Source organism: Pogoniulus pusillus, chromosome 18, assembly GCF_015220805.1.
Source record: "Pogoniulus pusillus isolate bPogPus1 chromosome 18, bPogPus1.pri, whole genome shotgun sequence".
NCBI classification, from domain to species: Eukaryota; Metazoa; Chordata; class Aves; order Piciformes; family Lybiidae; genus Pogoniulus; species Pogoniulus pusillus.
Window position 1 is genome coordinate 9529990 of NC_087281.1, and position 12471 is coordinate 9542460.

General features: G+C 47.9%; 1 protein-coding gene across 1 annotated transcript; it reads right to left on the reverse strand.

Moving 5' to 3' along the window:
- Positions 1-1517: 1517 nt before the first annotated feature.
- Positions 1518-8758, reverse strand: RPS5 (ribosomal protein S5). The gene is made up of 2 exons (XM_064158189.1): positions 8221-8758; positions 1518-1582 (listed from the first exon to the last, which is right to left on the reverse strand). The coding sequence occupies exons 1-2, from the start codon at positions 8756-8758 to the stop codon at positions 1518-1520; spliced, it is 603 nt and encodes a 200-aa protein (XP_064014259.1).
- Between the last annotated feature and the right edge of the window lie 3713 nt (positions 8759-12471).

Genomic DNA, 12471 nt, shown 5'->3' on the forward strand with positions numbered 1-12471 from the left:
TTTCCAGTGTCTCGTATCCATAATTAGTCCTTTCCAGAGTAGTAGGTGATGAAATAGGAAAGGAAAAGGAGGAGTGGTTATCCAGTTCCCCCTGCTGGACACAAACTGAGAGGAATTTGGGCTTGATACCTGGCTGTGTCATTATCTGGGGACTAAACTACTAAGCACTGAATGACATGTCCTAGTTCATTCTCTGGTCTGCTCCTGGCAGGGTGCAGAAATGTCCCCTACAGAGATCAGACTGTAATGTTGCTAGATGGATTTGTAACAGCATGATCGTGGCAGTGCCCATAAGGAAAAGCATTGAGGCAGTAATTTGTCACACAGGTCACTTGAGTAGCCTTAATAAGAAGCTTCTGGCACATGATTAAGAAACAAGTAGCAGTACAATTGCTTCTTTATATTCAACAGATGTTTCCCAAACTAAGGAGTAAATTCTTAAGACCTACACCATGAGCTAATCTTCCCTGGAGTAACACCCTCAGCTACCTCAGAATAGTTATAACTGTTATATAAATCCAGAGAGGGAGCAGGGGTCAAAGGTTCATTGTTTCAAGTTATCTGGTAATACAGGGCAAGGAGAGCCACCTGATGGTGAGACTCAACCAGTGTGGAAAGACAGATGAAGGACTGCAGTGTGCATGAGTCATGTAAGACAGCAAAGGGGAAAAGGATCTGGGGGTCCTAGCTAATGGGAGGTTGACCATGAGCCAGCAATGTGCTCTTGTGGCCAGGAGGGGCAATGCCATTCTGGGGTGTGTTAGAAGGGCTGTGGCTAGAAGGTCGAGAGAGGTTCTCCTGCCCCTCTGCTCTGCCCTGGTAAGGCTGCATCTGCAGTACTGTGTCCAGTACTGGGCTCCCCAGTTGAAGAGGGACATAGAACTGCTTGAGAGTCCAGCACAGAGCCACAAAGATGATGGAATGGAACATCTCTCTTACAAAGAGAGGCTGAGGGAGCTGGGGCTGTGCTGCTTGGAGAAGACTGAGAGGTGACCTCATCAGTGTTTAGAAAGATGTGCAGGGTGAGTGCCAGGAGGATGGAGCCAGGCTCTGCTGGGTGATGCCCTATGACAGGACGAGGGGCAATGGGTGGAAGCTGAGGCACAGGAAATTTCATTTAAACATGAGGAGGGATTTTTTTCCCTGTGAGGGTGACAGAGCACTGGAACAGGCTGCCCAGGGGGGTTGTGGAGTCTCCCTTTCTGGAGATACTCAAAAGCCACCTGGAGGCATTCCTGTGTGATCTGCTCTAGGTGATCGTGCTCTGGCAGGGGGGTTGGACTGGATGAGCTTTTGAGGTCCCTTCCAGCCCCTGACATTGTATGATTCTCTGATTCTTCCACTGGGCTTTGCTTACCAGGCCTTACTCTGAAATACAGTTTTCGCTTTGCTCCACTTTCCGATTCCTAAAAAACCCTTGTAGAAGAAATAAGGCAGAGGTTAATAGTGGCTTTCCTTTGCAGTCTGCTTATGCTTTACATAAGATAAAAGCCTGTCTATCTAGGTTAGATGTCTGCTTAGTTCTGTGCCACTTTGTATGAGCATAAAATGTTAAGACTTAGTCTTTCCATTTCATCTATTTCTTTCAACTCACAGAAAGAGGAGGGAAAGAAAAGAAACCAATGCAGAATAGTCTGATGCTCAAATGGTCAACTTTTGTAATTTTACAGATGTGATGGTTTGGGTGTTCCCTGCCCTGCCCCCCCACTTTGGAAATCACCCAGACTAGACTCAGCCAGCTCTGGAAATATGAATGAAGCTTATATTTACAGCTAGCACAATATACAAGCAGATAGTTACAGTATATACAGTTATAGACAGAAATAGACAAGGTAAAAGGGAATACAGAAACACAACAGCCCTCCCAGAAACCTGAGTCCCCAGGAGGGGCTCTCAGCCACCCCTGCACCTTCCCCCTGCCCCTCTCAACCTTACCCCAGTCCCAAGGAAGGATGGAGGTTCGGCCAGGGGGGTTAGGAGGCAAAGTGGATCAGCCAAAGAAATGGAGGGTGAGGTTAGAGAGTAAGATGCAGCTCAGAGCTCCCCAGCAGGCGAAGTAAGAGTGGTTATCTGTGATTTTATTTCTTGTTCCTATACATCTCAGCAAGCCTATGTGTGAAGTAAACATCACCATTGTTTTCCTTTCACCGCCTGTAATCTAATTCTTCTCACCAGAACATTCTAGCTAGCTCCAAACTAGCACAACGAAGCTCAAGCAGCAGTAAACTTAACCTGTTCATCTGCAGTCTCTTCTTTGGGATTGAGTACAGCCTTTTCCTATGCCCAAGGAGAGAGTTCATCTCATTGGGAGCACTACTGTGGCTAGCAGGTGTTCTAACAGCTGCAAGAAACACCTCAGCTCTATAGATGATTTCTGGGTGTTGTTTTCTTTTCTTCCTCACAGCCCTTCTTCCAATAGCTAGGAAAAGTTCCACGGATTGGAGACTTGCATTTTAGCTGGAAGTGACTCAGCCTGAGTTTCGCCAGCGAGCCGCTCTGCAGGCTGTGCTCACGCTGCTGCAGCCTGCTGCTGAGGTGAAACCTCCTTTTCCTCGGAGACTGAACGGGGTGCCAAGTGAATACAGCCACAGAGGTTTTGAAAACACAGCTAGCTCTTTCAGGGCTAGCCTGGGTCCCTTGGCACAACACCACATTGCATATGTGTTTGTTTGCAGCCTAAAACGTATTACCTTGTATAGCTGGAAAGCTGCATCACAGGATCATATCTGGCTAGCTCCCTGCTTTCACTTCACATTCACTTTTGTTATTCTTGCTTTTCAGGTTTGCCTCTGGTCTTAGAGGAGTATCTGCAGCTTTGTTTCCTGTAGAGAAAATGCTAGTTTGAATTCCTCTAACTCAGGAAAAATGTAAAGTACCACTGAGTTAAAGACTTCCTACTCTAATGCAATAGACTTCAGGTGAGGTCCTAAATCTGTTTGCCTTGTATTTTTTTTTCCTACTTTATACTTACATTACTTCCCTTGCAATAATTCATGGCCCTTTGTAGCACTTGAGAGAGTTTTCAGTTTAATATTGTATATGAATGTCATTAATGTGCCAATGAGCCTGTCTTTCATATCACTGAAGATGCTGAGAAAGATGCCTGGAGACATCCCTGTCTTTTCATATTTCAAATCCATATTTATTCTTACTTGGTTTACAGTGTTTAGGGAGGTTTTAGTTTGCACGGCCTGACTCATATCTGAGATGATTTGAACCATTTTGAGAGAAGGCTCTGTGTAAATTATCTTCTGTAACCTAACCCTGTATGTGATACTTCCTTTCCCTAGCTTGAGATATGCCTAAAGTGAAACAAACAGCAATATCAGCAACTGAAATTAACCACAGAATTGTGCTGTAGAGACCTAGGCAGTCATTTACTTCTCTTATCCTCTCTATGTGGACAGAATTCTTTTATTTTATTGGCAATAGATGCTGTCACTACTGCCACAGAGCAGAGCTCAGCAATTTTTCAAGGATGCTTCGCTATATTGCACTTTCTTTCCCAAGATGGAAGTCAAATGTGCTGGCAGGAATTGAGCAGAACCCAAGAAACACTTCCTTATGAAGAAATATGATGCAGCCAGATAGTTTGGCACAAGTCGAGGTCTAGCTCTGGCTAAGTTCAGTACTCAGAGAGCAGCAGAAGTCTCATCCTTTCACAGAGGCTTCCATAGGTGCTGTTCTTCTTAGTTCCGTGCTTATGGTTCAGCATTTGTCCACATAAGATGTTTGGTGTCTAAGTGTGGTGGGATGGCCATGGCTGTCAGCCAAACTCCCACCAGCTGCTCTGTCACTCCATGCCTTCAACAGGAAGGGGAGAATAGGAAGAACAGGAATGAGAAAGCTTATGTGTTGAGATGACAAGGAGATCACTTCTGGTTACCATCATGGGCAAAATAGGATAGAATTGGGGAAAATTAATATATTACTCTACATGCATTTAATTACTGATTTGGGCATTAGAAAGCAAAAATAAAATTACTGCTAAAATGTAGAAAATCACCTCTCCTTCCCTCTTTCCCAGGCTCAACTTCATTCCTTCACTCCTGACTCCTCTCCCCTCCTCTTTGTTATCACCACAGATTACAGTCCCTTCAGCAAGGCAACAGGGTTTATGGTCAGTACCCAGAAGTTCCTCTCTTCTTCTCACTCCTTGTCATGCTGCTCCACTTTGGCACTCCACCTTGGCCTGTAGCAAGTATCACGTTCCCAAATCATCAGCTAATACAGGCTTACAGGATTCAGTACTCCAACCATCACCCAAGGCTGGCTGCAGTGTCTGTTGCTGGGTCAGGTCTCCTAGAAGTGGTGGTATGGCACCCCATACTGATGCAGCAGTAGCATCAGGAGAAGATCCAAAGACGCCTCTGGGTCAAAGCAATCCCAAGCACCAGTATAGGCTGGGCAGTGACTGGCTTGAGAGCAGGCCTGAGGAGAGGGACATGGGGTTGCTGGTGGACAGGAAACTCAGTACAAGCTGTCAGTGTGCTCTTGCAGCCCAGAAAGCCAACCAGAGCCTGGGCTGCAGCAAGAGAAGTGTGGCCAGCAGGGCAAGGGAAGGGATCCTCCCCTCTACTCCATACTGGTGAGACCCCACCTGGAGTACTGCATCCAGTTCTGGAGCCCATGTTAGAAGAGGAATATGGATGTGCTGGAAGGTGTCCAGAGAAGGGCCACAAAGATGATCAGAGGGCTGGAGATGCTCTTCTATGAGGAGAGACTGAGGGAGTTGGGGCTGTTCAGTTTGGAGAGGAGAAAGCTCTGAGGTGACCTTATTGTGGTCTTAAGGGGGACTACAAGAAATCTGGGGAGAGACTTTTTAGGCTGTCAGGTATTAATAGGACTGAGGGGAATGGAACAAAACTAGAAATGGGTAGATTCAGACTGGATGTTAGGAAGAAGCTCTTCACTGTGAGGGTGGCGAGATCCTGGAACGGGTTGCCCAGGGAAGCAGTGGAAGCCCCATCCCTGGAGGTGTTTAAGGACAGGCTGCATGAGGCTCTAGACAGCCTGATCTAGTGTGAGGTGTCCCTGCCCATGACAGGGAGGGTGGTCCCTGTGGTCCCTTCCAACCCTAACTGATTCCATGATTCTGTGACACCAGTGAGTGGGGAGCCTGCATTGGACCTTGTCTCAGCAGCGTCCGTGGTTGAGTGTGGAAGTGCTCAGCACTTCCCAGGATTAGGCTATCAAACTATGCTAAATATCTCAAAGGCGGTGCTGTGATGACAACCCAAGTAATTAATTGCATTACTTTTAATAGCCCCTTCAAATAGTGCCAAGTCAATGACATCTGCTGCAGTGTGGAAATACCTTCAGGGAGGAACATTTTTAATATGGTGATACCTCAAAAGGCAGGCCATGGATAGGCTGAAAATGGCCATGCAGGGGATAAAATGTTTTGACAGACTGTTAAGCTCTCCTGCTTATTGCTCAGCCAAAAAAGTGACCATCGCTCATTTACCTGTGTGGATGATTTAATTAGGACCTGCTTCTGAAAATGCAAAACCCATTTGCCTAAGGTGCACTCTGCACTTCTTGGAGAGGGCCATGTTCTCCTGCACCTTTTCCTGTTTGGTATCAGGATTACTCTCTTTGATATCAAATGTGAATCAAATCCAGGGCAGGCCTCACCCTCAGCAGATGCAAACATGCCTGGCCCAAAGCAATTAACAACACTGATTAACAGTAACAGTGTATATGGAGCTGCTCTGGTTCTCCTGGGGAAAAATGCAGAAGATGTTATTAAAATAGGGTTTGTTTATTGACCTTCTCTAACTTCTGTGTCCAGAAAATAAGCTTGTTTATTACCAAGCCATCTTTAGCTGAGAAGTGTTGTGTTCCCTCAAACGCTTTGTGCAGAACTGAAGGTGGACCAGGGAATTCATTTCAGAGGATATGACCTCACAGCCTCACTAGCTGTTCATCTCTGATAGCTGCAACCCTGGAGATAAGTGCATCTATATAGTCAAAGGGAACAGAACCTTCTAAAAAAGAGATTTACTGTTACATTTTCATGCTTGTCTCAAGTCTCAGGGTTTGAGTTAAAGGCCAGAGTTGTTCTTGTTTCAGTGCTTGTAGCTGGGTTGCTCCTGTTCAGTGGAGTTAAGGTGGAAATAGTGACCTAACTTTATCATCTTGCTGCAAATCTCAGCAGGACTGGCAGAAATGCAGCTTTCTAGGGTCTGTCTTCAAGCCTTCCTGACAGTCTCTGCACCAAGAACTGCGTGCTGCAGTGGCAGTGCAGAGCTGATGGAGTTGGCTTCATGTCTCCAAGTATATCTAGGGTTTTTATCAGAGCCAGTCTGCAACCCCTTCACTCTATGCATGTAGCAGAGGTGAATCCTAGGTTCTGCAGCAGCTCAGAAGTGGAGGGAAGGAGAGGAACAGCATGCTATGCAAGGGGGAATTTTCTTCTTGTTTAAAAATGTCACCCTGTAGGAAATAGTGGAAAAGTTGCCTGAAAGCAGCAGTGGAACCAAGGGAGGATTGTTCAGTGTGTCTCTATTATCTCTGCGGCATGGAAATAAGAAGCTGGCAGCAGCACTCCAGTGACTGGAAGTCTCCAAGGTAATTTCCAAGATTCGTTGATAGTTTACATGGAAATTGGGCAAATAACTTTACAAAAGGGTACTTCCCAGTTAATTCTTCTTCTCTGCATTCTTTTTCCTCAGTAAATGACTGGTTTATTGCCAGATTTACTTATTTAGCTGCATTGTTTGTACAATCTTTATGTATCATGTGCCTAAACTTCAGAGATTTCCAAAGGACCCATGATTTCCCCTGATATTAGCTAAATGTGATGCAGTTCTGTATCTCAAAAAGGGACATGCTGTGTCCCTTTAAAGCAGCAAGTGAAAACTACGGCCTCAGGCATTTAAATCCAGAGCCAGAGCTAGGTCACATCAGCTCTGATGCAGTTAAGCATTTTAGTTAGGTGAGCAGGCAATGTCACTACTTTTGATTCCTAGGGGCTGTTCCTATGTTTAAAGTTAAACATGTCTATCTGCTCTGCTGAGCTGCAGCAGATGACCCAGAAAGTCAGGGGAAATGAGCACTTGAATGCTGACTGACCAAACCAGCCCATGTGCAGCTCTATATTCAGCATCATGTCATACGGTGAGCTGGACCCAACAGGGTCTCAACCTTAATTATGTATTATTTACTCTAAATGAGGGAGCAAACAAACTCACATGAGAAGGGAAATAGGCTTGCTAGAAGGTGCAGGACTGGGATTAGGACTGAAGGGCTCTGTCAGTAAAGCAAAGGCCTTGTAAAAGGGCATGAAAGCCTTGGGGTGGGCTTGTAGGTAGAAGTTCTGGAAGGAGATGCTGGTGAATAGTATAAGGTTGGGAGATTACCGTTCCTGATGCTTTAGAAACGATGGCTCCTTCAGCCTGCTAAGGGTGGAGGTTGCACCCAAAGAAGGTGATGCTGGTTTTCTTGCCAGGAAGGAGAAAAAAGGATGAAGGACAAAGAATTAAAGTTTAAAACTGAAGGCTGGCTGAGTCATTGCTTCTGAAAGCTGCAGATCAACGCGAAGTCACTTCTGCTGACTGGTGACCCTGTAATGAGAGAATCCGATAAGAATAAGCCTATAGCTAACCTGCATTACTCCCTGCTTAGAGGAAAATTCACCTATTCAGTGTAGTAGTTGTAGCCTATGTTTTACAAAGTCCAGTAGATGTAGTCACCTTGCTCTGCCCTTTATGTGAGCAATTCCACCATCTAAAATATCCAATGTTAGGATAGCCTAAGTATCATAGAATCGTAGAATGTCAGAGGCTGGCAGAGACCTCAAAAGCTCATCCAGTTCAACCCTCCTGCCAGAGCAGGATCACCTAGAGCAGATCACACAGGAACATGTCCAGGTGGGTTTTGAATATCTCCAGAGAGGGAGAGTCCACAACCCCCTGGGGCAGTCTGTTCCAGCATTCTGTCATCCTCACAGGGAAAAAATTCCACCTCGTTTATATGAAACTTCCTATGCCTCAGCTTCCACCCAGTGCCCCTTGTGCTGTCATTGAGCATCACTGAGCAGAGCCTGGCTCCATCCTCCTGGCACTCACCCTGCACATCTTTATAAACACTGATGAGGTCACCCCTCAGTCTCCTCTTCTCCAAGCAGCACAGCCCCAGCTCCCTCAGTCTCTCCTCATAAGAGAGATGTTCCATTCCCTTCATCTTTGTGGCTCTGTGCTGGACTCTCCTAAGCACTCTTGATGGTGTAGGAGTTGGAGGAGCCCTTGGTAGTGTTGATGAATTCATCTGCCAGGCACTCCATGATGGTCTTGATGTTGCAGAAGGCAGCTTTACAGGCACCCATGCACAGCAGCCAGATGGCCTGGCTGACGTGGCACAGAGGGAACATGTCCACGGTGCGCACAGTGCCCACCCACCCAATGCATGTCAAGTCCTCATGCAGCCCTGAGTTGATGATGGCATTGACCAGCACCTGCAGTGGGTTCTCCCCAGTGAACAGGTGGGTGATCTTGAAGGTGTGCTTGACGATGCACAGAGTCATCAGCTTCTTGCTGTTGTTGTGGCTGTTCATCATCATGGAGTTGGTTAACCTCTCCACAACGGGGCACTGGGTCTTGCAGAAGAGCTTGGCAGCATAGCGCCCAGCGCTGTGTGGCAGGTACTTGGTATACTTCTCCTTCACCGTGATGTAGTCCTGGAGGGAGATGCCATTGATCTGGACTTCATCAGTGCTCCACCTGCCGAAGAGTTTGATGTCAGGAGTCTCAGACATGACACGGCCAGGGCTGTCTCCCAGTCAGCCGTAATGGCAGCAGCAGCTCTGGCACAGAAAAAGTAGGAACAGAAATACTTTTATGATGTGGTGAGGAAACAGCACTTAAAAAGATGTGAGCCGTCTTGAAATGCTGTTCCTGCGTTGAGGTGTTTAGCAAATCACAACTAGATTTTCAAAACCAGGGGACTGAGAGCAGCACCAGAACACTTGCACGAAGGGCTACGCTGGACACTGAATGTTCGTGTTCTCATCTCACAGGTACACCATGAATGGGAAGTGTTGCCTGAGATTACAGGATGAAATTCAGTAAGTACTAAAAAAGAGAGGATAATTAAAGCCCCTTTTCCATGAGCTTTCTCACCTCATATAAACTTCATCAAACGAGCCAAATACTTCTTGCATGTTGTAGCTGAAATGTTGCAGTTCTCCTTAGGGGAGATGAATGGGTGAAGGATGAAGCAGTGCTATAGGCTGGGGACTGAGTGGCTGGAGAGCAGCCAGGAGGAAAGGGAGCTGGGGGTACTGATAGATAGTAGGCTGAAGATGAGGCAGCAGTGTGCCCAGGTGGCCAAGAGAGCCAATGGCATCCTGGCCTGGATCAGGAACAGTGTGGCCAGTAGGACAAGGGAGGTTATTCTTCCCCTGTACTCAGCACTGGTCAGGCCACACCTTGAGTACTGTGTCCAGTTCTGGGCCCCTCAATTCAAGAGAGATGTTGAGGTGCTGGAATGTGTCCAGAGAAGGGCAACAAAGCTGGTGAGGGGCCTGGAGCACAAATCCTATGAGGAGAGGTTGAGGGAGCTGGGCCTGTTTAGCCTGGAGAAGAGGAGGCTCAGGGGGGACCTCATTGCTGTCTACAACTACCTGAAGGGACATTGTAGCCAGGTGGGGGGTGGCCTCTTCTCCCAGGCAACCAGCAATAGAACAAGGGGACACAGTCTCAAGTTGTGCCAGGGTAGGTATAGTCTGGATGTTAGGAAGAAGTTCTTCACAGAGAGAGTGATTGGCATTGGAATGGGCTGCCCAGGGAGGTGGTGGAGGCACCATCCCTGGAGGTGTTCAAGAAAAGACTGGATGAGGCACTCAGTGCCATGGTCTAGTTGATTGGTTAGGTGCTAGGTTGGACTGGATGATCTTGGAGGTCTCTTCCAACCTGGTTGATTCTCTGATTCTATTCTATGATTCTAAGAAAGGCAAGCCATTACGTAACTTGAGGTAAGGCTGCTGGTGCACCAGTGAGAGGTTAGCAAGGATTGGACTCTAGGACAGTAAATGCCCCAGGAAATGACACTGGTGAGAGGACTGACTTCTCCTTTGTCTTCTCATTGCCTGTCGGGTTAATGGAATATGCTTAAAGAATTTTTGTACCAGCTGCTGATTTGTTAAACCTAGCAAGTATTTAGAATCACAGAATGGTTTAGGCTGGAAGGTGTCCTGGAGTCCGGCATACCCCAAAATCCCTCTCCCTCTGTGGTTCGAATGGGAGAGGAAAAGGCGCCAAAAGCCTGCTTCCGCCCCCCCTGCCCTGCAGGCGTGAAGGGGGCAGCAAAGGGCCCCTCCGGCACGAGGGGTGCCCATGCAGATGCCTGCGCTGGGATCGGGCTGGGCATTGGCTGTGTGCTTCGCGCCTGGGAAGTGGTAACTCTGCTCTTTGTCTAGGAAGGGTATAAATATTGGGGTGCTTCCCGCCTTGGGGGTTCCTGCCTTGGAGTTCTCCCCTGTCTGGATAGTCCCTGCAGAAAGAGTCCCCTGGCGCTCCGAAGGAAAGCTCCTGAGGGACAGGTCCCTCCCTGCTTTGGACAGCTTCCACCATAAGCACTCCCTTTATGCAGCCTGATAGGCCTTAAGGATCTTCGGAGGCCTTTGAAAGAGAGCAAGAGGACAAGCACCTGGAGCGCCTTTCTCTCAGCCAGCCTGGCTCTCCTGTGAGTAAACTTTTGGCTCAGCCTGGTTAATAGTGGGGGATGCTATGTTTAGGAGCTTAGCCTTTCCAACTCCTGACTTCTGAAACAGTCAGATTTACCTGTGGTATCCTTGTAGATCTTCTTCATCAAACTGAATCTGCCAATTAAACCTAAATTAATTTCTGTATCTAGTTTTGGGGGAGGGTTTCAGGAAAATAATTCTACTTTTATATATATTCCTGACTTGGCCACATTAATTCCCTGCCTCCACAACAGAAGGGACCTCAAAGATCATCTAATTCCAACTCCCCGCCATAGGCAGGGACACCTCCCACTAGAACAGGTCCCTCAAGGCCTCATCCAACCTGGCCTTGAACACCTCCAGCGAGGGAGCAGCCACAACCTGCCTGGGCAACCTGTGCCAGTGTCTCACCATCCTCATTGTAAGGAGCTTCTTCCTAACATCCAGTTTAAATCTCCCCTCTGCCAGTTTAAATCCATTTTCCCTCTCTTTCTGTCATTACAAGACCTTGTCAATAGTCCCTCCCCAGCCTTCCTGTAGGCCCCCTTCAGATACTGGAAGTTTACTTCAAAGTCTCCTCGAAGCTTTCTCTTCTCCAGGCTGCAGAGCCCCAACTGTCATAGCCTGTCCTCATAGCGGAGCAGCTCCAGCCCTCTGAGCATCTTTGTGGCCTTGCTCCCACAGTTCCATGTCCTTTTTGTGTTGGGGGCTCCAGAACTGCACACAGCACTCCAGGTGGGGTCTCAGGAGAGCAGAGTCCCCTCCCTTGCCCTGCTGGCCACACTGCTCTTGCTGCAGCCCAGCACACAGTTGCTGTCTGGGCTGTGTGTACACACTGCCAGCTCATGTTGAACTTTTCATCACCCCAGACCCCCAGGTCCTTTTCCTCAGGGTTGCTCTCCAGCCTGGATTTGTGCTTTGGATTGTGCTGACCCAGGTGCAGGACCTTACACTCGGCCTTGTTGAATTCCATCAGGTTGGCCTGCTCTCCAGGTGGACATTGTGTCCTTGATCACCACTCTCTGCGTGTGACCATCCAGCTGTGCTCCACCCATCAAGTCCATATTTTTCCAGTTTGGTGGCCAGGATGTCATGTGGGACAGAGTCAAATGCCTTACTCAGGTCCAGGCAAGTGACATCAGTTGCCCTTCCCTTGACCACTGTTGCTGTGATTTCATCATAAAAAGCCACCAAATTTGTCAGGCGTGATTTGCTCTCGGTGGAAGGCCTTGAGCACAGCCCTAGGAGGAGAGGCTGAGGGAGCTGGGATTGGTTAGCCTGGAGAAGAGGAGGCTCAGGGGTGACCTTATTGCTGTCTACAACTACCTGAGGGGTGGTTGTGGCCAGGAGGAGGTTGCTCTCTTCTCTCAGGTGGCCAGCACCAGAACAAGAGGACACAGCCTCAGGCTGCGCCAGGGGAAATTTAGGCTGGAGGTGAGGAGAAAGTTCTTCACTGAGAGAGTCATTGGACACTGGAATGGGCTGCCTGGGGAGGTGGTGGAGTCGCCGTCCCTGGAGCTGTTCAAGGCAGGATTGGACGTGGCACTGGGTGCCATGGTCTAGCCTTGAGCTCTGTGGTAAAGGGTTGGACTTGATGATCTATGAGGTCTCTTCCAACCTTGATGATACTGTGATGCTGTGATCCTGTGACTTTCCCATCCGGGTTGTAGAAGACTGGAAGACACAGAGCTTTTGTGTGAGCTGTAGGCATGATTTCAATTAAGACTTCAATTGATCTTCACTTTGACGGCTGTGTGCCTATGGATCACTCCAGAACTTATGTA

Excerpts from the sequence above, each read along its gene's own strand:
- RPS5 (XM_064158189.1), bottom strand. The coding sequence starts at position 8,758 with ATGTCTGAGACTCCTGACATCAAACTCTTCGGCAGGTGGAGCACTGAT. Across the intron at positions 1,583-8,220 it reads CAACTCCTACACCATCAAGA|AAATAGATGAAATGGAAAGA; the intron begins GTGCTTAGGAGA and ends GTGAGTTGAAAG.